General features: G+C 33.7%; 1 protein-coding gene across 1 annotated transcript; it reads left to right on the top strand.

Moving 5' to 3' along the window:
- Positions 1 to 520: 520 nt before the first annotated feature.
- On the top strand, positions 521 to 26312 carry LOC106110099 (protein scabrous-like). The gene is made up of 6 exons (XM_013291811.1): positions 521 to 800; positions 11948 to 12110; positions 12951 to 13118; positions 23704 to 24177; positions 24288 to 24488; positions 24578 to 26312. The coding sequence occupies exons 1-6, from the start codon at positions 622 to 624 to the stop codon at positions 25298 to 25300; spliced, it is 1908 nt and encodes a 635-aa protein (XP_013147265.1). The 5' UTR covers positions 521 to 621; the 3' UTR covers positions 25301 to 26312.

The following is a 26312-nucleotide window of genomic DNA, read 5'->3' as shown; positions in this document are numbered from 1 at the left end:
GATTCCAACTTCTATAAGAGTAAAAATCGAAAATCATGACTGATTTTACACAACCCATCCCTACTAAATTTCAAATGAATTGTCAAACTAACTTTTTTTATTTAGACAAGCTATAATTGTGAAAATATTAAAAACTAGCTGTTGCTCGCGTCTTCGCTCGCGTGATATTCAAAGATAATGAAAAAGTAGCTAATGTTACACACTCATAACGTAGCTTTTTAATGGTGAAATATTTATGAAATCGGCCCAGTAGTTTTAATACAAATAAAAATCCAAAAATCCAAATCTTGCCTCTTTAAAATAGTAGTATAGATATAGATATAGTAGTATAGATTATCGTGGAAATTTCTAAAGAAGCCTCAATAGAGCGGTATCAGTAACTAAATGTAAAACCTGCTCACGTACATAAGCCGTGTGCATCTACAATGTGTGCCTGAAAAACACGCTCACACGGGATTCGGGCTTCTCTGGACAACTGTTGATCATGCACATCTGCATCGCACCGCCGAGTGTATTAAGGTAGGGCGGCCCCGCGATCACTCATTCCCGCACTGGACACGGTTTGGAGCGGTCGCGCGCGCAGTGTTTCACTCTCGCCCGCGGCTTTCAACTTGCACGAAAATGAAGTGCTCGAACGTTGGTGTTTTATTTTTTATGAACTTTATAATTTTAATTACCGTGAATGAGGCCAAGATAAACGTGAAGCAGCAGCTGCAGGCCATGGCAGACCAGATCGAGACCATGAAGGCAAACCATTTCAACGACGTCGCCCGTCTTCAGGAAGAGATTGACGAACTCAAGTAAGTTTACTTATTTTTAAGATGTTAGTTAATTTGTGTGTTGGATTTTTGACAATTAGATAATTATGTAAATGTAGATAATTATACGACAAAATATACAAATTGATTATGAAACTATAGACACCTAACTTTTGCTGGGCTTGTAATAATTTAATTTAAAAAAGCTGTGCGCATTATTTTTATTTCAAAAGTTTTTAATTAATGAAATTGCAGCGAAATTTTAGCAAGCCCCTGCGAGGTTCATTATTTTTTATTCTTTTTAGAATAAATCCAACATTCAAAGATTTCTGATTTTTTTCAATCTTAAATTGCAAATGTTTATTTTACTTTTTCTCATAACATATTTATTCTGTTTAATCGTTGTACAGGTTAATAGTAATATAGTACCTTAAGTTTGTATTTAACAAGTAACATTCGGAAATAAATTAACAAATACAGCGCACATTTTGAAAATGTTCGCGCTCCGACTCCGACGGTCCGTCGGGAGTTTTACGAAGTAACAAATCAAAATATTGTTTCTTCAAATTGTATATTTTCATTAAATATAAATTAGTTTTGGCGAAACTGATTTTCTTTTACCATTATTTATTATTTCCTACGCGATATCAATAAAACTAATTAAGTTGAGAAAAGTTCTACTCGATATGATTTATTTTTTGTGCTGCAAAACGAAAGCTTTCAGAAATGACAAATCAAAGTACACCCTTTTCTTTAGACAATGATGGTTTTTTTAAAAGATGTAACAGTTTTTTTAAAGTATCATCGTGTAATTTACCCGCTGAAGAGTGTAACTTTTAGTCCACATTTCTAAGTTTTAATCCTTTCTAATGAAAAATTTAATGAGAAAAAATTGTTTTCGGATCTAGTTACTCGGAAAAACGATTGATGACAAAGAAAATCTTTATCGTTAATTATAAAATAGACGCGATTATTGTTACTTTTGAAATTTATAACTGCATCGTTGTAGCGTTAACATGAAAATGTTTTTCAATTTGCTTCTTTTCCTTGTCTGATTACAAAATCAATAAATTAATTAAAAATGGATTAATGTTATTAAAATAAACATTTTACAAAATGTTACATATGATAACATTAACCACGGTTTTTCAATCATTTCAAAATATAAAATTTCAACATCCAGAATGTCCGGGACGATTTTTAACCCGATAAAGTCGCATTAAGGTTTTAACGAACGTTTGTTTTCGCCAGTATTTTTGCATACAAATTTAATTTTATTGCACACATGAAGTCCCATTCATCCAAGTTTCGTGCCAACCGTTGACGATTATTGCGTTTATTCAAAAATAATTATCGAAAAACGTAATTATATAAATCGAACGAATTGCGAAGCTCCTTTTTATGGAAGTCGGTTAAAAAAGAATGCGGTAATTCCACCTTTTTTCGTATCGAAACGATACATCGGAAAGATACACTGCTTTTTGGGGGAAAGACAGGGTTTTGTGAGATTTCTACTCATTAAAAACAGCGCGATGGCACAAGTGCGACTAGTGCAAAGGGTCCCGGGTTCTCTAATAGAACGCACGGAGAGCGGTAATTCTAACTTCATTAAGTTAAAAAACTCAGCCGTTTTTTAAACTACATTTTGCAAAACTCGTGGAATTCAAATGTTGAATATGATTCTATTTAGTGATTGTTTACCTGCCGATACCAGCGTCGTTGTCCCCAGCGTTTAATTCTGATTGGGCGTACGATAAAGACATGTTTTAGAGCCTGTTTCCTTTGTAACTTACAGCATTATAATGTTCTTTTTATAGTTCCAGCAACTCTGCATTGAATATCTTATATCAATAAGTTAGGTTTTGATTTAATACTTTACTACTTTTGAGGTATTACATTTTATAACAATGACTACTTGTTTATTTTGTTTTAACAAATATGGTTAATGTTATATTTTTAGAGAAGGTACATAGATCTGGTACTTTTATGCAAATTTTATGTCTTTGACAGATTATTCGATTATTTGATGCGTTGTTTGACACTCTACAAGAGTGATCTTTAATGAAAACTTACCGAATAAATATAAAAAAAAAATAGTTTAACGGGAGTTTGTGACTATGCTTTTACATAGCATGTTTAAAATTGAGTAAGTTCCCAACTCAATATGTTAGCTGTTTGACGCTTTTGTCGATACATACGAGATGTTGGTCGCAGTAGTGGCTTAGTGTACGTCGTTCGACGTCGCTCTGAAGCCGCACAAGACGTGTCATAATTTAAAGTTGGGTGTCAGAAACGCTTTGAGGCGAAACAAGAGCCACTCAGGAATCGGGCCGTATCGACGGAACATTTCATCCCTTGTTTTCTCGAATTTATCTGGTATAGTTATATATTAGTACATCGTAAACAATTGAACTACAGAAAATACATTTTTAAAATTCCATGAATCTTTGTAGTCTGGGTTCAAATACTTCGAATTCTTATAGAAACACAAATAGTAGTATCCCGATTTGTTAGTTTAGAAATTCACAAAAACGTTTGCTTTTTTGCTTGCTATTTACAAAGGAAGGGCGATTCCATTCAGTGGACTTAACAAAAGCGTGCCACTGAATTTCTCAAAGGAGAAGTACGATTGCTCAGACTTACCACAAGCTCTGAGTACTATTTTACGGTTCGTTTGTGGATGAAATGCAATTAAATCATCAATAGTAATACTGGGTAATTATCTTAGTGGTTTTTTACACAGATCTCATTTCGAACCACGGGAAGTAAATGTATTTTCTTTATTTTGTATTTTGGTGATTAGTATTTCGTAATTTAATTGCAAACTACAGAATCCGTATCATTAAAAGTGTGTTTTATTTATTTTTGTATGTAATTGTTAATATCTGATTATGACAAGTTTCGAGATTATTTGGGATGGTTACAAGAAATAGTATTCAATACCTTTCAAATAATATTTTAACATTTTAGATTACATAATTGAGAGTCGTAAAAAATTGTTGAAACTAATTAATATAGAGCGTCTGTGGCTCAGCGGTTTAAGCACTTGAATTGTAATCTTGTCTTGGGTTCGAATCCCGCCATGTACCAATGTGATATTCGATTTTTTCGATTTTCATGTGGTAGTGCCCGCTTTAACATCTTAGCACAAATGGGCCGGCACGCCCGGTGTAATACCACGACCACACAGAAGCCAGGCGTGAAATGGAAGCAATTCCGTGTTTCGTCTGATGAGTTTGGTGCCGGAGGCCTAATTTAAGTCCCTTACCACCCTTTTCTCATAACGAGAGGATGGGAAGGGGAAGTGGATTTCACAGTGGAGATGCATAGGAAGGGGAAATATCCTCTTTATGTGCGTCTCCTCCTCCTTCGGATAAGGGTAGGCAACGCATTTGCAATTGTGGATGTCAATGGGCAGCGGTCGCTTCGCCATTTTGACGGATTCAGGTGGTCGCTTGCTCGTTTACCACCATATGATATAAAAAAAAACGAAATTCAAAGATATGTGTGAAGTCAACCAAACCGCACTGGGCCAGCGGTTGACTAAAGCCTAGTCACCCCTTACTTAGGGTAGGTTCTGAGGCGCTCGGTCGGGACGTATAGCGAGCTGGTGATGATGAATTAATGTAAATTTCGTCTAAATGTATGTTAGCGTTAAAAAGTTTGTGTAGTTTTTTCATTATTAAAGGGTCTCAATTATTAAACGGCTGAAGCGTAATTTAATAAAAATATTAAAGTTATAAATATATTTCTCTCTAACTGGAATCCGCTTTTGAACGTCGACGTTGTGCCATTAGAGGTTGGTATTTCTATAATTTTTTAATATTAGGTTATACCTACTTCAATTCACTTAGTTCAAATTTAACTTTGATAAATAAATTATAAAAGACTCGTATGCATTCCTCGTATTTGAGTTTATAAGTTAGGAATTTTGAATTTACTTATAGAATTGTCAAAACGCAGTGGAGTGTTGCTTTTTGGATTGAATTAGGATTTTTTTTTATTATTAGTTCTTTTCTATCTTGGAATGTAAAAATAAAGGAATGTTTTAAAAATAAATCACGATAAAAATAGATCTGCTCAATTAACTTAGTATGTAGATGAACAAAAAACACAGAACAAAGGTAAATCTTGGAAATAGCGCTGTCATTTCATACCAAAATAGCACCGTTGAAAAGATAAGCGTTGAGCTTTTGTGCAAACCACTGGGACTTGTATTAATTCACGCGTATTCATGGCTTAGCCCTACAGCGTATCATTTCGAAAGTTACATTTTGTAAAACAGTCATATGCCACTGCGAGTGCTTCGTGAAACGTTTGTTACTCGACAAACAAATAGAAATGTATAACTTTTTTAATTTAAAGTGTTCTCATATGTTCCCTTGAAACTGGGCTGACGTTTGTTTCATTTTAAACATAAATTTAAATGCTCATAATAATTTTAGTTTTGAGGACTACTTCTAAAATACATCTATCGAATTGAGTTTTTTAATATTCTCTGTTGTTTTTATTATGATCTAGATATCGTCAGTCCTTTAATAATAGAATTACTTTTTTATTTCTATACAAGATTTTACAAAAAATACTATAGTTATTAGTTAGATTTTCGCTCTGAAAATGTTAGCGAGAATTGTTTTTACTAAAGCAAGAAATAATACACTTAAAAAAATATTAGTTCTCTTTTGTTCATAATATTTATCTATATTCAATATTGTCCTCTTAAATATTAAGTATGAAATGTTTTTCCACTTGAATATCTCTGTTGCAGTCTGAAATGCATGAATATGATTCTCGTTAGTAATCCATTAATATACAAGTGGAATGAAGTTGCGTTCCATTCGGGTTCTAAACAGAAATACCTATCGATCACCTAATAATGAAAAATGTAAATGAAACAGTTTTATTAAACTTATTTGATGTTTTGATGGTTAAAATAATACATTACAATGAACCTCACACATTCAGTTTGTGGTGTATGCATTCAATCTATGCTGTGCGATTTTTGACGACATTGTCGGTACAGAAACATTGTAACATCAGTATTTTTTTAACCAGAAGCGACGCCAGTAGAAATGCACAGTCGTGAAAATTGTAATATGAAGCGTTATCTTATTCTCCTTCAGCTTAGACTTTAGCTATGCTAGTTAATTGCTAGATAAAAAAAATATCTTAAGTTTTGATGCCATCATTTAAAAAAAAAATTTATGTAATTGTAACTATAGTCTATTTAAGGGATTGTCGAAGGGGTAAATTTAAAGAAATAAAATCAAGGGGTCCACGTAATAGTAGCAATGGGGGTGAACATCTGGCTTTAATGGGATGTTTATTTATATCCCGACCGGAAGTAATGTGCCCGAGCCCACATCCGGTAGGTATGCGTAGCAAAAGGCGCGCGTGCGCAGCAAAAAAACTTTCATAGGAGGTGACAGTTGTTCTATAAAAAATACCAATGTGCGGAAGATAACATTAAGTAATTCCTCTTGTTCTTTCTCAATGTCTTTTGACAACTAGGTCTTTAGCTTGCACTACATTATTACATCTGATTACATTAAATGGACTAATAATTAAACTGCATTTTAACATGTTCTGAATTATATCTTTGATAAAGACATTTATCTCAATCAGACGACATCATCGATCAAAATCTTATCAGAATACAGAATTTTAATTGAATAATATGGTTGGATACATTATCTAAATAAAATATCAAAGTCAAAGCCTTGCATTAACATATCAAAGTTTACCTTTTATTTTCTATTGATTTAATGATATTGAAATAAAACAATTGAAGTTTTTTTTTAATAGACTATACCTGGGATATAAAGGATCACGCCGCTTCGCCAGTGACTTCTATATCACATTAATTGTCTCTATTATTGGACTTAGTTAACTTTATCAACCCTTTTCAATCGAAGGTTAACAGTTGTCAAACAAAAACCACTCAAACTATATTTAGGAATATGGTTTAATTCGAACGGGCGAACCAATCCAATTTAGAATGATAACGAATTCAATCGATTACAAACCAAACCACTTTCTACCGAAATGTGTACAAACGCGTCGGTCAGCCGGCGGTGTCGGGATCTAATTTTTTTTTCTAACGTCTAACACAAAGAGCAGGTGCTACGATGCATTTAATTTGACGACATTTGGCCAACTTTTGGTTTTTTTAGTCAAATTCGACTTTACGAATATCAATCTTAAGCGCCGGTAATAAAACTCACGGTTTCGGTAATTATTCGATTTTTTCTCGACACTCCGATTCCTTATCTCGTTTGGAATTTAAGGTGGTTGTTATAAAGGCTATTTTAAAGTTTTACGTTTTTTTTTCTAATGCCGCCAGTGAACACATGGCGTTACATCTGCCTTTAGAAACTATTCAAGTTTATTAGTTACCTTTATATAATTATAGGGAACTTTAGCATGGTGGATCAAAATTAAATTTTTAACTATTGGAACTATTTTCAAGATTTCTATTAAAATTAAAGATTTCTTTCATTGATAATTTTACTAATTAATACGCAAAATACGCGCTAACCGTGGAGTTGCGGAAACCGAAGTCCCTACTACTACTATTTAAAGGGAATCTTTTTGTTTACGTTTAAAAAAAAACATACGAATTGCTATTTCTTTAAATTCCACGCCATAATTTTATATGAGATCTCTATAAGAACACTCGAGCCTTATGTAAGCTATTCACTCACTAATGATGTCTTGAAAGAACTTGTTTTCAGTATGATAACTTGCGAAGGTAATTTTTATTTGCTCGGATATTCTGCATCTAAATATTCTATCGTAAACAAGATAAGTGGAAGTAAAATATTTAAATATGTGATTTATTTGAATTAGTTATGGAAATAATTGCATAATTTTCAAATATTCTTTTTAATCGGTATACACATTATTTTAGTATATTCCCTTCATTTAAATGTTGTTAACCAAAAACCATATCAAAGTTAACTGTTAACGGAAACGGGAATAGCTAAAGTTAATTGCTTGCATCAATTTGTTAATTTAAATATTAATATGTCGCACGCTGACATGAATTTGAATTATATTGCCGGAGCTGTGAACAGTAGTTACACCAAAATTAACATCACAACGTGGATGTTGCGTCGTGCACTAAATAATGTCATTAGGATACGCTTCCACGGCAGCAGAGGGGATACAAGATTGAGATAATCTCTAGTTTCATCTTCAATACTTTAGCTATTGTAATAAAGTATTAGTTTATTTGAATTAACTACGTCTACCTGTCGAAGTTGTTCAGCGGAATTTATCCTACACTTTGTTAGAACTATTAGATGATACATGTGTTCAAATACCATCATATGTCCCCACAGAGGGCTTTGGTACCTAGTCAAAGTTAGGGTAACTAAGCATCAGTCCATAAGTAATATCTCATTGCCTAAAACAAAAATATAAACACAGTGAATAGGTGTTATATTTTAGAAATTTATTGAATACAAGCAGGCTTTTGTGTTTATTGTACTAATTTTCCTTGTGTAATAAAGTTCTCTTGTGAAAATTGTACTACGTATCGCACCCCATTTGATCGTCATTGTTCACTGTGCACAGAAATGCACGCCAAGCTTAGGTTATGTTAAACTATTAACTGATGATAAAATAAGATACTGCCTGTATATAAAATAAAGGTTTTATGTGATATTAAATAGGTAATATTTTAAAAATACATGTACACTTCAAATATTAAATGTGTGATTACGAAAAAAAAATTGACGCAGAAACTACATCGTTATGTAGCGTTCTACACGAATGTAAATGAAATATTACAAGAAAATAATTTACAAAATCTCATTTTGTTTACGTTATAAAAACGTTGCACTCTAAATAATGATAATATTTTTGTTAACGACGTAACATGCAGGAGATAATTCTGCATCTAGACTCTAAAGTGTTTTGTGTGCTTCCAAACAGCGTTAGTGAAGCTTCGAAACATAAACATAGACCAGTTGCATAATAAACTACCGCTCATACAATACAACTTAACACCCTGTATTAAAATAACTACAAAGAGGCAAACGGTTGCACATACAAGCAAGGCCTTTGACTATCCCTCTGTTGAGTACTAAAGTTTTCCAATAAAGCAGGATTCTTCTGATGCTATGTTGCCTATGTTATGCACTCTACAACGGCTCTACACACAGCACTGACTTTGTACAAGCCCTGTTTTAATTATTCTAGTCGAGATTTCTATCCATTGCGAACGTACAGGAAATGTAATCTTATTTCTGTATATCCTATCTAAATGAAAATTTCGTTTCAAAAAGTTTTTCCAACCTTCCTCTCAGTATTTCTAATATTTCTAGTTTAAATAACTACGTATGTACATAATAAAAGCAAATATTTTGGTTGAGGATTTTACGTTTCAAAATCTTGTATGGGTCAACACTGGCTCTAATTTAAATATTTCGCGGTCTCATGGATGCACTTTAAAAAAATATATTGAGTTTGTCTCGAGAAGGCCGTTAAATTTTTTTTTCACTTTCAATGAATCTACTGTTCATTACGAGTCGACGTCGGTACTAAAAGGAACAAAGAACGCATTACGAGATTGTCCTTTGTGTGAAATGTACATAATATATGTCAGTACTTTATCTCCTACATAGATCTATCTGGTTTTTTTTATTTCCTTCGAACAACTCGGTTATTGCGAGAATTCAAAATATCCAAGTATTTAATACCCAAAAATATCAAGATTTGTATTGTTTGTACGGTAACAAATTAACGCCGTAATGCAAATAGGCTAGCTAGAGTGGGTAAACACGTGGGTAAGCTAGGCACTAATTTAGGCAGGGGATGGTTCATGTAACAAGGCCATGGCGCACTCATGCATAAACTCACTTCCGCAGGTCCTGTTCTAACTACAATATTGTTAAATCTCGTTGTTGCGTTACCTACTTTTAGATATAATTAACTAGCTAACTATACAACTGTAAACATAATTTTAAATATCAACTGAGACAATCGCGAGATCATTGTACTTTTTTGCATACCTGTCTGACTTTAATCAGCTCTATGGTCATGAAAAAAAGAAGAAGACTTAGTACAAGAATAGCTTTCGTCCACGAAACCGTCTACGTGGAATTAAAAAAAGTCAGTAGTCTACGTGTAGCCAGACTACCTCTACGTCTATGCCAAATTTCATCTCTATCCATTCAGCCGTTTAGGCTACAAACTCTTACAAACATCTATCCATCTATATAAACTTTCGCATTTATAATATTTGTAAGACTGTTCCGTTCTACATTTTTATTTTGAAAATCTTCAGTTGTATTAAACAAATTTGCACTGAACCTTTTAACAATGAAAATATATTATCCACTCAAATATATTCCAAGTAATGGTTTAGACAGGACAGTTTGTATCACATCATTTTATTTTGAGTAATCATGTCACACCTGTTTACTTGCTTACATAAATATATTCACATCTGTTCACTAGTTACGTCGACGTCGTGCGAGAGAATATGCAACTACTTTTTTTTATAACACACAGCTCCTAATTGTACATCATCCGTTTGCGTTAAAACTTTTTTAAGCTTTAACAGAACTATATAGAGATTCCGGTTTGCCGAAAGTAAGGCAATTGTATATTTACAAAACTGCGCAATATGTAATTCATAAATAATACCGAAACGCCGTAAGCGTAGGTATTTAGTAATTAATGTAAGGAAAGACTTGTACTGCTGTTTTCGTTGCCCACGATACAGATATTGCCTAGTGTGGGCATCACCAGATTAAACCTATATTAACCACAAATTGTAATTATGTTTTAGTTGGTATAACTGTTATTGTAATTGTTAATGTCTTGTTTTTCAATAAAATTATTTCTATTTTCTATTATTTTTCTGTCTAGTTAAACATGAAAATAACTTTCTTGTAGAAGGACATATTTAATTAAAAGGCGTAATTAGAGCAGGTAGAATAGAATATGGACTATTATCGTTTCCATTATCCAATCGAATAGACAGTCAAATACTCCTTAACTGTTACAATCAAAGTTGAAGCCATCGCAGTAACTTGGGTACAGTTAGTTATCTTGGTTATCTTGCGCAGGTTTGTATTTAACTTTGTCGCGGTAACGAAGGCGAGTTTAGGTGCGCTGCATTAATAGTCCATTTAGTTCATTCGTGCATAAGTTCGTAAGTTATGTTACATATGTTGAAGTTAATAGTTGAACGCCGAACGATATAATTTTCTATCACAAAGACAGAAGATTCAACTGCAAAAAATCATCCGATATTTTGTATCAAGGGCGAAAATACACGAATTCATTTAACAATTAAGTAAGAATAGACTATCAAATATCTTTCTCGGCACTTCAGTACTAACGAGAAATCGCCAAACAAGTCCAACAAGGGAGGAATGCTTCCTGTTAAATCCGTCTGGCCAATTCCCCGTTTGACAAAGCTTCATCGAATTACGCTATTCAAAGAGAGAAATTATTCACGCAAGCTCACGCCTCGATGCACTTTCGATATTCTGCTGAATAGTTTGATACGAAGCGTTGATTAAACGTACTGTGCCCGCGCCTCGGTTATAATGGTGCGTTATCAATATATACCAGCTTTTAACGGTTTTGTAGAATGAAATTAATAACCGGTGCGACCGGCTTTTGTTGAGCGTTTTTAATACCTTAACTATAGTTATAAAACCTATAAATTAAGTATCTATAAATACACTGAGTGTATTTAGTGCACAAGTAGCCTTATTTGTCTGGTCTTTACGATACAGATTTGCTATCTATAGGTCATATGTGTATGGCTTTAACTTAATTAAACTGTAGCATTTGGCGAGGCGTAGCGTTGGTACACGAGGTTCACGTTGTACTGGTTGCATTTAATTTACATTACGTAGCGTGTTTACCCTTCGACAGTAGTCTGTTAACGGAATACTCTTCAGGGTACGTATTAGGTAGCGGAATGCTGTTTTATTTAGAAAATCTTAGTACATTCGATTATCAAGGCAATGTAAAGAAACATACGAAATAACTACTTCAAATAATGGCATCGAATTATAAATATTGTAGATAAGTTTCTCCTTAAATAGATTTGAGTAAATCTCATAGACATAAAATTTCAATGTATTGCTAAACCGATTCGATTAAATTGATGCGTTTTAAACTAGTGATATTAAAAAAAATACAATGAATATTTATTTCACCAGAGCGAAGCCGACCCAGTCAACGGACAACCATGAGCGTAACGAACAACTGACGCTGCAATGGGCCAAGACTTCAATGGAAGAGCTCCGACTTGAGATGAAGGAAATGGCCGAGAGCCTCAACAACTCGAAGCTTTTGCGACACCTTCACGTCATCCGGAACGAGGTAAGCTTTCTAATTCTCAAATCCATTAAGACTGAAACTTTTACGTTCACCCTAAAGGCCGAATACTGAACCGATATTGAAACTAATAAATTCTACATTACTTTGTACTAATTAAACATTGAAGTCAATGAAAGATTTCCTACACTAAAGTTTTACATAAAAGTATTCGAAACCATTTGAACATTTTTAATTATTCAAAACAATTTTTATGAACTCCGAGCATTTTAAAATTTTGTAAATCTTTATTATTAAATATTCAACATCTTGCTAACTGCGTTTTGCGCAAACGTTTGTGACCTACATGGCATCATGCAATAATTTTTTTCTAGCTTTTTTATCGAAAATATCGAGTAAAAATCTGTGCAGATTTTAGCCGGGAAATCTAGTTTAAATTACATTACGTATACGCGTATTGCGCTGTCAGAGTCACCTGTATGCAACGATATGCACACACCAACTTTTTAATACAGATTTTGTCGCATGACAACGTAATAATATTACAGTTTGTAAATTATAATGATTACGTAATATAATTTTTGAATCTCTTTGTTATAAGGAGTAAAATGTACTATTTTCTGTACTAATATTATAAAGAGGAAAACTTTGTTTGATTGATTGTAATGAATAGGCTCAGAAACTACTGGGCCGATTTTAAAAAATCTTTACCTTTAGCTTTTATATTCTCTAAATAAGCCGAAAAAAAAAACACAGAATACTTTCTAAAATAATACACCGTACATAGAAATTTTCGTAATAGTTTAAAGTACTAATTTCTCTAAATCTAGAGATTTTCATCTTAATTTTGATGCTGTATGATTAAAAATATTACCGTTTCTGTAGTTGAAACAAGCGTTGATGGAAACATCGGATCTGGCTCAGCTGGCTCGCACACACGAAGCCCGCGTCGACAAACTGGACAGCAACGTTAGCCGTCTCAAATACGAAAGTCAACAGTTCCGCTCGATGCTGGCTGAAGTAAAGTCCAACCATGCCAAACTGGCTAAGGAGGTAAGTCATACACGAATCACAAAACATATTGACATTCCTTACATTGTCTTTAAGAAAACCGAGATAACAATGGTTTTTGACTCGTATTCGGCAGTCCCAACCCACGTTAAGATTTCGTAAGAAATGTCATTAGGTTCAGCAAACCACCAAAATTATTTTCAGCATTACTGTTATTGCAGTATTGCACCACAATTATCTTGGTCAAAATAAAATTGTAATAGAAATAACTCAGAAAGGTATTAATGGAACGCAGCTTTGCAAAGAAGATTATGAATCTCATCAAATGTCTATTTTAATTCTTTAATTAAAATATAGATTATTATACTTTCATCATTATACTTTTAAAAGTACTTTTGTCCGTACTGAAACCTTATTGGGGAGTATAAAAGAGTGTAAATAATTGAATATGTGGAATATGGAACCTACTTAAATAAACGTACAAAATGGGAATACGAACGTATTGAAATAAATATTTACTAATATCCCGTAGCCGCGGACAACCAATCATTCGTACAGGGACGAATCTTTGATTGGAACAAATAAAGCCGAACATAAACCACAAAATTTCGATAACAGTAATGTATTGCAACATTGATATTGCACAATCATTTACTATGTGATGGCCGACTTATCACTTTATTTTATCACTAGCTTTCACCCGCGACTCCGTCCGAAATGGAATTAAAAAAAATCAAAACCAAGTAACCTATGTGTTGTTTCAGACTATCCTCTATATCTATACCCAATTTTATCGAAATCCGTTCTGCCGTTAGGCTTCAAACGCTAACATCCATCCATCCGTCTAAACTTTCGGGCTTACCTATAATATTATGGTAGTATGGCTTCACCACATGAACAAGATTACTCTTAATATAAGTACATATTATGGAGCATTATCTAACATTGGTGGAAGGAATTTTATACCGTAAAACATTAAAATAATTTAATTTTAAAAATGTTAGTAAGTATACTCTATAACTTATTAAATTTCTCCGGATCTTTCAAAAACATTATAGCAAACCAACTTTGATGTAAAATGTGTATCGAGTTATATTCCGTCTATATTACAAATTTTGTTGTAAAATGAAACTCAAAGGTAATATTGTAGGAGCAAACAAGATTTGTTTAGAACGAAGTTATTGCATTCGAGCGAATTCATTTTTAGTATGCTGGTAACGGAGTATATTTTGCATAAAATTCAGCGGATTCTTAGCTAACGTAAAGCTCTTTAGACGTAAGAGGTTTTTAGAAAATACATTTTAAGGTAATGTTAAATGATGTTAAGGAAAAATATGGAAATGCATTTGACGTTGCAAAATGCACTCACATCGGATTACAAACAGAATTACCATAACTGCAATATTTGTAACTATAAATTTCCACTGCGTGACACCTCTATTTATGCATTCATTGTCTCTATTTTATCAAAGGAAATGAAAGAGATAACAAAATGTATTAATACTAATGAAGCGGAATTTTAGGGTAAAGGTTCTACTGCAAGGACACTTGCGTTGCGGGTTTATAGTAATTTCTAAAATTCAATTAAACAATTTATAGATTGAGATCCCTGACCAGGATGACGACACCTAAATTCTAAAACTTTACGGGCTGTAACTGCCCCATCGGACAGGATAACTAATGGCCATTCAGTTACATCACAAACGAGTACTATCTAATCAAATAACAGTAAAGTTTTAGAATTTAGGTGTCGTCATCCTTGTCTGGGATCTCAATCTATTATAACATAGATGTGCAATTATAAATTGCATTACAATCAAAAGGTATTGAAATTTGAACTACATATTGACGCTATAATTCTACTTGGAATGTGTAAGATGAAACGAATTGATATTTTAATTGCAACATGCTGTTGGTCAGCTTTAATTGGAATTGTTTAAACGACGGCCGCCTGACAGTAATTTGAGAAATGTATTGTTATTTCGCGCCTTACGAAGCGTAAAGAAACGCCTTTAGTATGAATGTGGTTCAGGAAAGTTACATAACAGTTTTTATTACTCGATTATCAATAACTGCCTATCGACTTTTAAAGTGAGTAAAAGTTGTGCCTAAACCACTTAAACTAAATAAGGTCAAGTGGTCTCATAGATTTTAAGGTAACTTCCACTTGCGTATTAAGTTAGTTGCATCTCAGAAAGTGGGATGTCTTTGACCAAACATAACATAGTTTGTTCCACTTAAGTGCACCCTTCCTTGCACTTTATGGTTATACCATTATAAGTTAACAGGGTCATTAAGGGGGTGTAATTAAGATTCTTATTATCATTAAAGCAAGCGAACTTTCAAAGGCAACACCGAGCTCGCCTTTATATGACCCCGAGTACCGGAAATGAGGAGGAAACGGTGCCTCTCCCCCCGGGCCCCTGCACTCGTGCTGTATACATAGCTATGAAATAATTCAGTTAAAGCCCCGTTTAAAAGCCCTGTGATTCAAGGCAGTTACGCTACTGAGGTAACTCATGCATACACGTGGACTATGGTGAACGTGTAAACTGTACCACTATTTCATTTATGGCGGTTATTATTATTTTATTTCAATTTTTTGTGTAATTTACTAACAATAATTGGACCAAAAAGTATTGTTACATTTTCCCAACTACACTAGTTTAAATTGAAATTAATAATGCAGAATTAATTAGTAATTTCTAAGAGAATTGCCGGTTGTAGCTAAACGATCAAAATTTAATAAGCTAATTACTGCAATGGTTTCCTCTCAGATTAGTTAGGTGTCACGTCTCCCTTTTTTCAGTTTTTTGACGAAATACATAAAATTAAAAATCTCAATTATTAAAACAAAAAATGTCAAATCACTTGTGAATACTTTAAACAAAAGTAGAGTCAGTAAGCCACTTGAATTATTTCGTTGAGTGTAAAAGGTTATACCAAAATTGATCACCGATTAGGTGACAAAGCTAGAAATAACAAAGCTCGATGCACACTTTGCATTTTAACTTCTCAGTTAAAATTTAAGAGGTATATGAAAAATTTGAACAGTCTGTTAAACTGTACAGTTAAAGTTATGCAAGCACACGCACAGTTTTAACTGTACAGTTCGACAGTTCAGTTAAGAGCACGCAAACATCTTTGACTAAACTATTTAGTCAACACACAACTGTTTAGTCTCGCTTTGATTCCTATGAGTTTTTATGGTGATGTGCACACGCGAACTGTTGAATGGGATGCGAAACAATCGACAATCGCACGGCGGTTGTTCGATAGTTTAGTTAAAGGTGTGAGCCCGCTTTAAAACTGCAGTTATAACTGAAGGTGTGTGGTTGGCCTTATATTAGAGAGTATCTAGTAACTATTTAACTTAGTTTGTAAACTACTCCCTAGTATCGCCCATAACGACTATTCGATTAAAGGCTTTTAAAAGCTAGGTTGAAGTGTATAATTTTATTTCGAACTATCGAGATGTTGGATTTATAAATAAAATGTATTAAAGTATCGGTAAAAAGCTTCGTTACAGAATACCTACTTCTTTTAATTTGTTACGACAAAGGAACTGTTAAAGAGAGCTTTTTGTATTTTTTAAAACTTCAAAAACTTTTTGCAAACCGGAAGCTTTTATTCATTATTAATTGAATAGTTCTGTTTAAATTTTTTATGTTAAATCAGATCAAAAGTGTTTTTTTTTTAATAAAAGAAACGCTTTTTTATTATAACTATGCTTAGCAGGCTTTAAAAAATTATTACAAAAGAACAAGGTAACTCGTTAATTGATCCCTAAGTATGATTTTTCAGATCAACGGTAAGAGACTGATAAATAAAATGTGAGTCGAAAGTAATTCAACAAAAGTTGAACATTTTTATTTGTCTAAACTTCTATACTAATGTAATACAGTGTAAACACACACTACTTCGTGGCATTGGATGCCAGCAATCATAGCAAAATTTTGAATATTCCTTCATTTAGTAAAAAGCCCTGTACTTACGACACATAAATTTAAAAAAAATGCTTAATGGGCAAAGGGACCATAAACACCAAGCTGCCAACATCAAGGATGTAAGATTGCCATTTGTGCATTTGATTGTTGACATTTGCAATTGTAAATTTCACAAATGTAAACAATATAATAATTTTTTATAATTCCATGCGTATGAAGCCGCACGGCAACAGCTAGTGTTGGCTAAAATGAGATAAAATTGGTATGTACATATATCATACTCATACTAATATTATAAATGCGAAAGTTTAGATGGATAGATGGATTGATGGATGTTTGTTAGTGTTTGTAGCCTAAACTGCTGAGCAGATTTCGATGAAATTTGGTATATATGTAAAGTATAGTCTGGAAGAACACATAGGCTACTCACTGTATTTTTATTTAATTCCACGCGGATGGAGTTGCGAGCCAAAGCTAATACATAATAATATATTAACATTTGCTCTAAAGCCCGCTACACATTTACGAGACGAATACTGTTTTTGTCAATCGTCTTGTTAATACAAGTAACACTAGATACTCGCAATAAGTCACGTAACTGATATATGTATAAAACTTCGAATGGAATTTATCCTTTATATTATTATGGTTTTGTATGGAATGTTCATTTTGCTATCGCGTATTTGATTCGTCTGTATCAATTCCAGCGTTACATTTCGCTGTTCAAAAAGATGAAGGATTTTGAAATACGGTCGGATTTTTATACATTACATTATTATTATTTTATAAGTTTTGTCCTACGACTTATCTAAACCAAAAGTATGTTCTTTGTTGTTTGTTTTTTATATTATTTAAACTTTGTATTTATCCAATAATGCTTTTATACTCTTACACTCAGTGCCAAACTCTGAGTATACCAAACGTTTTCGTTTGTTACAGTTTTCTATTACGAATATATTACTCTATGAAGAACATTCTTCATTGGCGGTTTAAATAAATCCATGTTAATAGATTTGAAGGGCGTTATTGTTATGATGGTAAAGTTGATTATAGCGTGATTATTTGAAATAACAGGTGCGAAGCCTCTTCACGGTGCATGAGTGCAACGGTCACTAACCGTTTTGCCAGCGACGTTTTACCGGTCAATATGCTTACGGCCGTAACCCTCCTGTATGCATCAAACCGAAGTATAAAAGGGGTAGACGCAAACCAGAATTTTTCATATTCTAAATACATTGTAAATATTACTCCAAAGTTTAATTTATTGGTAAAAAAAATTGCGGCAACTTATCTGTCTCTCTTTGTTTTTTCTTTTCCCTTCCATTAAGTGTCATTTATTGCGTCCCTTAGTGACACTTTAATACGTATAAATATGATAGTAAACAGCTAAATTAAAATTAAACTACAAATATTTCATTTATTACATCTATTTAAAATGTCTTATGCAGGTACAGATGAAAGAACATGTATGTATATTTTAACACGCTCAAAAACAGGTTTAATTTACATTGCACATCCACCTGTGCGTTCATCTTGTGATACGGAAGTTGCATTGAGCGAGCGGACATTGTGTTGCGGAGCAAAGAGCCGTCAACCGGCCACCGGGGCTGGGCCTTCATAAAATATTGGACAATGTTCATATAAATTAAATACCAACGTTGCTAACTGCTGTTACTATAACACTGCTAATTTAAAGCCATAATCAATATTGGATCCTGGAATCGATTCGAAATTTTAATTATCATGCATGAAAAGGATTACAAAAATTATGCCATCTGGCTCTAGAAATTACGTTCTTAGATTGCCATTGCAATCTTTCGATACACTAAAATTGAGAAAAATATAAAAAAATACTGCGGATAAGTATATTGAGATCGATTACTGGTAACTTAATTTCTGATGTATTCGTGTTACTCTTGATAATGCACAATTTTGTCAAATATTGTTCTTACTATTATGTAACAAAAGTACAAAAAAAAAACATTGGGATAGAGAAAATCATGCAAACCAAAAGAATTGAGAACCTTCTCTGTTTTGGAAGTCGGTTAAAAAGTAGGAGAATTTCAGCAAACAATTCTTACATTAATGTATAGTTCATACTATTTAATGAGAATCGTAGTTCGATTTGTATGTCGTGATTGCAATAACACGAGTGGTTGGTTATCTCCTCAACAGAAATTGAATCGGATAGCCAACTATAATTTCGCTTCCAGTTTAATCAAGTTTAATTATGTTTGAGCGGTTCACGCGCTAGCTTAATGTTATCCTGCAAATACTAAATTACAGCACATATATGTGTATGTGTGTCCAGAATTAGCTGAATTTAATTAAGTATTAAATGCTCAAGGCAAAGTAAAACGGGTAAGTGAGCATTGAAGGGAGGTCGTGAGAAAGTCTTTTGGAGTGCCTGTGGGAACACCGATCGGCACCGGGCTTTTGTCCGAGGCAAAAAATTTAGACCTCACACCGTACGATGCATTGAACGAAATCCGATCTGCGGCAGTAATTAATAAATCGGTCACTCATTTACCGCAAGCTTGAGCACATATTTTACATATTTAAATGTTATTTTCTCATTATATAATAATGTTTATTTTATTTATTAACAACAACATTTAAAACATTAAGAAAAGCGACGCCGGTTATTTTATAGCATACATTGCTGTATGTAGTGATTATTTTATTTTCTTAATAGTTTACAAATATATGAACCATAAACAGGAATAATTAATATTTTCTAGAACATATTCCTACAGTAGATTAATTTTAGACTTCAGTATGTTAAAGTATTATAAAGTTTAGTTTATTCAGTACCTGCATGGTAACTACGATATTAGAATAGACAAAAAAATTGGTCTCAAATTCTCACTACTATCATTATTTTTTATTTAAAATAAAAAAAAAACCCTCCAGGGAATGTCTTTATTCACAATTCCTTATAATATAGTCAATGGACATTTTAAATAGCTTCGTGAGTTTCTAAGAATTACATCAGAAATTTCGACATATTTAAACATTTCTAACAACAAAAAGCGAATTTGGAATTGCATTTGAAACGAGATATGTTCCGACACAAAGGTTCGTCGTCCATTGAGCTGCTTTGGACGGTATTGATGAAGAAACCTTTGTTAAGTCGACCATTATTGATGGGGCGATACAAAAAAAAATTGCCCACCCATTCGTTCAGCATTTATTTCATTCACCATCACATATTTCCTACTAACGACATGTCACACTTAAAACATCAAAATACACTTTGAAATAATGTAAACATTTGCACATTGTACACAAACATGCTGCTAATTACGGGTATAGGGGGCAAACGCAAAAAAGTGAAATATGGAACTAAGCGTTGTAGAATAAAAACGATTTTAAAAATAGCTCACATCTGCCACCTTCGGGCGAACGAGACTCGAGTCTGTAAAGTTAGAAGATTGAGCAATATAGATACTAGGCGATGCGACCCATCCGTTAGAAATTTCATTCATAGAACATGGAACGGTAATAACCAGTATAAAAATATCTCCATTCAAAATGACTGCAATCTTATTACATGCAGTTATATCGTTCATGAAAAATATTTCTACAATTCCTATTGCAGCCGAGATATGCGAGCTGGAATAATTTATGATTTGCAATACATATTTCAATATATTTGAGAGTATTTCAACATGTTCAGGTGGAGTTTGATCTATGATTACACTAGCAGTTGTTAACTATAGATTTATCTTTAGACTTATCCATAGGTAGCTTTATTTAACGTACTGAGAAATGTGTTAAATCAATCATTTACTATGACAGAAACGTAGACGAAAATATAACAGTATTTTATACATATCAGTTAAACCATTCGAGAATTTTTCATACTATTTCTATTTTCGTTTTTCATATTTTACGTTTGCAATAGTCACATATTGGTGATTCGCAGAGTAATACGACTTTTACAAGAGGGTAGAACAGTGGGACAGCTATATACAGTACAGTAGTGCTGCGTGTACGTGAGCGTTAAAACGATAACACTACTGCACTCTACTCTACTGTGATACTATTCTACCTGTGTGTGAAAGTATGAACTGCAGTGTGAACGCTGAGTCCGGTTTCCACGCTTGTGAATACGTACTCGGTGTTCGCGGCTCTTTTGTCTGGTCCTGGCGGATGAATTTCGAATGGCAGCGGATGTTCCCGGCATATGAGCTTACAGCTACCAAAGACCAGTTATTCTTTAAAATAACTCGCCTGAAAATAAAATAACACAGCATGGACGCGTACGCTTTCGAAAGTATTCCATTCGATAATAATCAATTGATAATATTTCTAGAGAGAAAGATTTCCATCGTACTATGTGTTCATACACATTATAGTATACATATTAACATTACTGTTTGATTTGTTTGCTTATACACATATAGTTATTAAATTGGTTTGGAAGAAAGTAGCTATTACGGACACTAACATTTTAATATTATTGCTTGTTATTGTACATAAAGTACAATATTATTAAGGCAAGACTTTATTTACATTGTGTTGCGAACGAAGTACATTTTCCTTTCTATTCACAGCTTCATTGTGATTTGCTTAATCTTAAAATAAGTTTGTTCGGAGAACGTACAATTGATAAGATTCCATTGTTTACTCCAGTTGCCTTTTGTTGCAGACACTATTTTATGAACCGATTATTTTACATTAATTTTGAAAAGTTCTCTTGTACATTTTGTTTTAATTCTTTTATTGTATCAATTTATTTACACACTGTTGTATCTATACTAATATAATAAAGCGTAAACACACACTTCTTTGTGGCGTAAGATGTCAGTAATCATGGCATATTTTTGAATAATTCTTTCTTTAATAAAAAGCCCTACACCTACGACACGCTTTAGGCTATATATTTTCACACTATTAAATTTAGGAGGTAAATAAATTGATAAAAATCCTTATGTCAGAACATAAACTACAAGCTACCAACATTAAGAGAGCAAGGTTGACATTTATGATTTGACATTTGAACATGTTAAATAATTTTGACATTTGACAAACGTAAACAATAAAATTATTATAATTTCGTGCGGATGAAGTCGCATGGGAACAGCTATCTTTATTCAATTAACACTAAATCAACTTTTTTTTAAATCAAAGGAAACTAACATTGTAAACCAAAGTGCACGGAATGTAATAATTGTAAATACTAAAAAATATCAACGTCGATACCAATTAATACAAAACTTTTACAAGGTTTTTATATATAGAAGTACCAGACACCCATATTGCAAACCGGATAGCGAATGCTTACCAAGCATTAAATATATTTTATCAGACTCGAGGGACCACCTGCCGCAATATATGCATACATTAAAGATGTATAGGTAGAGAGAGGCAATGGGACGTTCGCATCTCTGCGCCCGCGCACACCTGGTCCGGCGCCCGACGTGACACGAATGCGTTTCGAATATCAAAGTCCGCTGCATCCTAATTACATGTTTCCTACTCGTGAAGGTTTTAATCTTCAATGAAGATTCCTCGTCTGTACCACATTATCAAATTATACGGTTAATTTAAAAACTATTGGAAGTAAAATTAGCAAATTTTAATGTCTTCATCATTAACCTTTATCTGCTCACTGTTGGGCATAGGATTACCCTATTGGCAAATTCTATTATTATTATACATATTAGCAAGTTAAATAATGCTGCGTAACTTGTGTCTTAAAATTTGTTTAAAAAAAATTGTGAACATCAAAATTGTGCGTATCTCAAGGCGACAGCATTGAGGATCGCAGCCTCCTGGGGAAACCTGTTTCTTGGCGGCATAATTGCAACAGCAACGTTTCAAGCAGATGGCTTACAGCTCATATAAATTACGGACCGTAAATGCTAACCATTTATAGGTATTAAATGTATCTTTGCAAAAGTAAGCAAAGACTTAAATCTTAGCAGGTTGTCGCAGCGAATCTCTTTAGTTCCTTATCCTTCCCCATAATTAAGACATATTCGTTTGCTTCAATTAAAAAGTTAAGACTAAGTTAGAAATCTGCTGCTCAATGATTACATTAATGCCAGAGCAAAAGTGTCCCAAGTCTCTTAGTTAAATAAAAAATATGTTCGGCTTCATGGGGTTATTTAAAGAAATCAAAATGTTTATGTATTAAGTGTATAATTTTTGGATATTATTATCCATAAAGATTTTTACCGTGGTTCATTTTAATTGTATTTTATGTAATTAATTAACAATAAGTAGTTACTCCGAAAGCTAACAAGGACGTGGCAATCGGTAAGCGAGGATTCCCGAAGGCTATGACGGTTCCCCCTCTACATCCTGTCACAATGTTCATTACAGCGCGAACTTCCTTTTTAGTTCCTGTTTCATTTCCACTGAACTTTCTAGCCTTTGCCACGACTTTGTAACCGAACAGTGAATTGTTCGTATTGCAATATTGAAGCCACACTAGTACCGTAACGATTGTTTCATTTTCATTAAGCACAGCATAGCTTCATATTGTTCATTTTATTATTAAATTTTGTGTTGATATGACTTCTCTGAGCAGTTTATGCTTTAAACTAATACATACTTGTTCATTTGATGAAACGAAAACTAAATACTTTTTTGGACTCAATATATTGTAAATATTCAAGCATTACATGAAATGCTTAAAGGAAAGGTTCATTTTTTATTCCTTGTTACAGATCAAAGCTAAGCAGATGCAAGAGATGGATATGAATTCTGACAACGAGGTTTTGTCCCCCCATGAAATACGCCACTCACACCACAAGCTGCGTCACAACAAGAAAGGGCGCAAAAAGTTGGGAAATAACAAGATGGTACACACTCAGATCTCTAGATTGGCGCGCACCCAACAACAACTTGACGAGTCCCAACAAAGTCTCCAGACTCAAATACTCGATGTGCAACGCCGTCTCGATCGTTACGAAGAACCCAACTGGAACCTCATCACTACTAAAGTTGACTTTCTTGAAGTCGAGAGCAAATTTCTGCGCACCGATCTCATCAACATCACCCAAAAAGTTACGGATCTGGACAAAGTTCATTCCTCAATGTTGGAACTCCGCGAAGATGTTGAGGGAATCGAGAATAAGGTTGACAAAACTATCCCAGACTTTCGCAAAGAAATTTCTAAACTGGACGTCAACTTTGCCAAAGTGAGTATTTTACACGTAACCTAAAGTTAAATTGATTTTAAAAAAATTATTGTTGTTGGTAATATTTTAATACTACAACTCCTATAACTTTAATTGTTCCTTTTTTCTAGCTCAACGCTCAGTCGTCCTACCTTAAGGAAGATCAGGAAAACCTGCGCCAATCTGTAAAAGCAATTGCTGTCAGCGTGAGCAACACCATTGACCGCGCCGAGATGGATCGCATCGAGATGAAGAAGCTCAACGACTCCATCGTTGCTTTGGAGAGCCGATCAAAGCAACACTTCTACCGACTTAACGACCACATTCTGAAGGTAAGGTTTCTTTTTCGTTGTATATATTAAATGCAATAATAGTTTTTGTTTTTTCAAAAGTATTTGACCCCTAATTTTTTTTATGACAGAGTGAAGCCAACAATATCGACGCCAATCAAACAAATGTCTCGCTCCCGGAAATCATGGGCGAAGTTAAAGAACTGCAACCTGTTGAACGAGAATACGAAGACCTTGTTAACCAACTGCCCAAGGATTGCTCTGGAGTATCTGGTCAAGCCGGCGATTACTTGATCCATCCTGGTCACGCTCCCGTCGACACCTGGTGTGAGAATGGAACAACTCTCCTCCAGCGCCGATATAATGGTAGTGTCGAATTCAACCGAAAATTCGTCGAATACGTCAATGGTTTTGGGAACCCGGCTTCCGAATATTGGATCGGACTGGAATCTATGCATCGTCTTACCCAGGACAACTGTTCGTCCATGCGTATTGATATGACTGACATCTATGGAGGCTTCTGGTATGCTGAATACAAAAACTTCTACGTGGGAAACGCTGACTCTGGCTACGCTCTCGAGGTCAGTGGTTTCAGCGGCAACGCTAGCGATGCCTTCGAGTACCAAAATCATATGGAGTTCTCGACGATTGATCGCGACCGTGACATTTCAAACACCCACTGCGCCGGTAACTACGAGGGAGGTTGGTGGTTCTCCCACTGCCAGCACGTGAACATCAATGGCAAGTACACCCTTGGCCTCACCTGGTTCGACGCCGCTAAGAACGAGTGGATCGCTGTGGCTACAAGCGAGATGCGCTTGTTCCGCCGCTCGCTTATGCACGGCTGTGTGTAAACGCCATACCTCTTTATCCCCTGAGTATAAACGATCATATACGTTTAGAAAAGGGAGCATATAATTATATTAGCCCTAACGATATTATATTATATTCAAATATACCAAAGATAAACTAATAGACGGTGGTGAATACCAGTATATCTTATCTTTGCCAGTAGAATTTCGCAAAGTCTACTGCTTATTTATAGATCTGTAGTACCATAGTTCTCAGGCCCGCTGTTCTTTGTAAAACTGTCTTTTAATTACAACATCTGTCTTTGTTTTAACATATATTTCACAACTTTCTGGAGATGAAATATTGATAATTCAAATTTAATTTGATTTCACGAATTTGAATTTTTTCCAACTTCTCATTTCGAATCTGTCCAAAAATAATTTGGACAGATTCGAAATGAGAAAATAAAATATTTATTGTTCATTTAATTTTAATGCAGAAATAAAAATTTTATTATTAATATAAGTTCTTAGAATTACGATTTTTTTGGATCTTGGGCATTAGATGCATAAATTCAATATTACTTAATCAGTAGGTATTAGGGTAGAAGTTTCAATATTCCATTAGGATATTCGATGTCAGCATACATTCCATTAGATGACAGAAATAAATGTCTATTAACTTCTTTATTATTCCTTGTTTATATTGTTTGGAATTGCAGGTATTTAAGTTGTGCCATTGGCACTTAAAAGGAAGACTGTTGAACGCCTTTTGTTTATTTTTAAATTTAGAATTACATACTAATAATATATTCTTCGTACTCTAAATTCTGAATTAAGTATTTTAATTGAAAAAATTTGTTTTGTTAACATTAAGTTTGTGTCATATTACGATTATTAAATTTTGTCTATTACCTTTTGTTAAAATAGTACATGAAAGTTATGTCGCTCATAATCACTCTGTAATTCAGTCAAATGAATACTCCTTAAGACGACGACTCGGCTCTCATTTTACCATAACCAATATTGTAGAAATTAACCAATGGATTTAAACCAAATATATTAATCAAGCATA

The sequence above is a fragment of the Papilio polytes genome, unplaced genomic scaffold, assembly GCF_000836215.1.
Source record: "Papilio polytes unplaced genomic scaffold, Ppol_1.0 DF820889.1, whole genome shotgun sequence".
NCBI lineage: Eukaryota > Metazoa > Arthropoda > Insecta > Lepidoptera > Papilionidae > Papilio > Papilio polytes.
This window is presented reverse-complemented; position numbering and strand designations above follow the sequence as displayed.

Coding starts and splice junctions, on each gene's coding strand:
- LOC106110099 (XM_013291811.1), top strand. CDS start 622: ATGAAGTGCTCGAACGTTGGTGTTTTATTTTTTATGAACTTTATAATT. Junction 12,111..12,950: donor TTCACGTCATCCGGAACGAG/GTAAGCTTTCTA, acceptor CCGTTTCTGTAG/TTGAAACAAGCGTTGATGGA. Junction 24,178..24,287: donor TGGACGTCAACTTTGCCAAA/GTGAGTATTTTA, acceptor CCTTTTTTCTAG/CTCAACGCTCAGTCGTCCTA.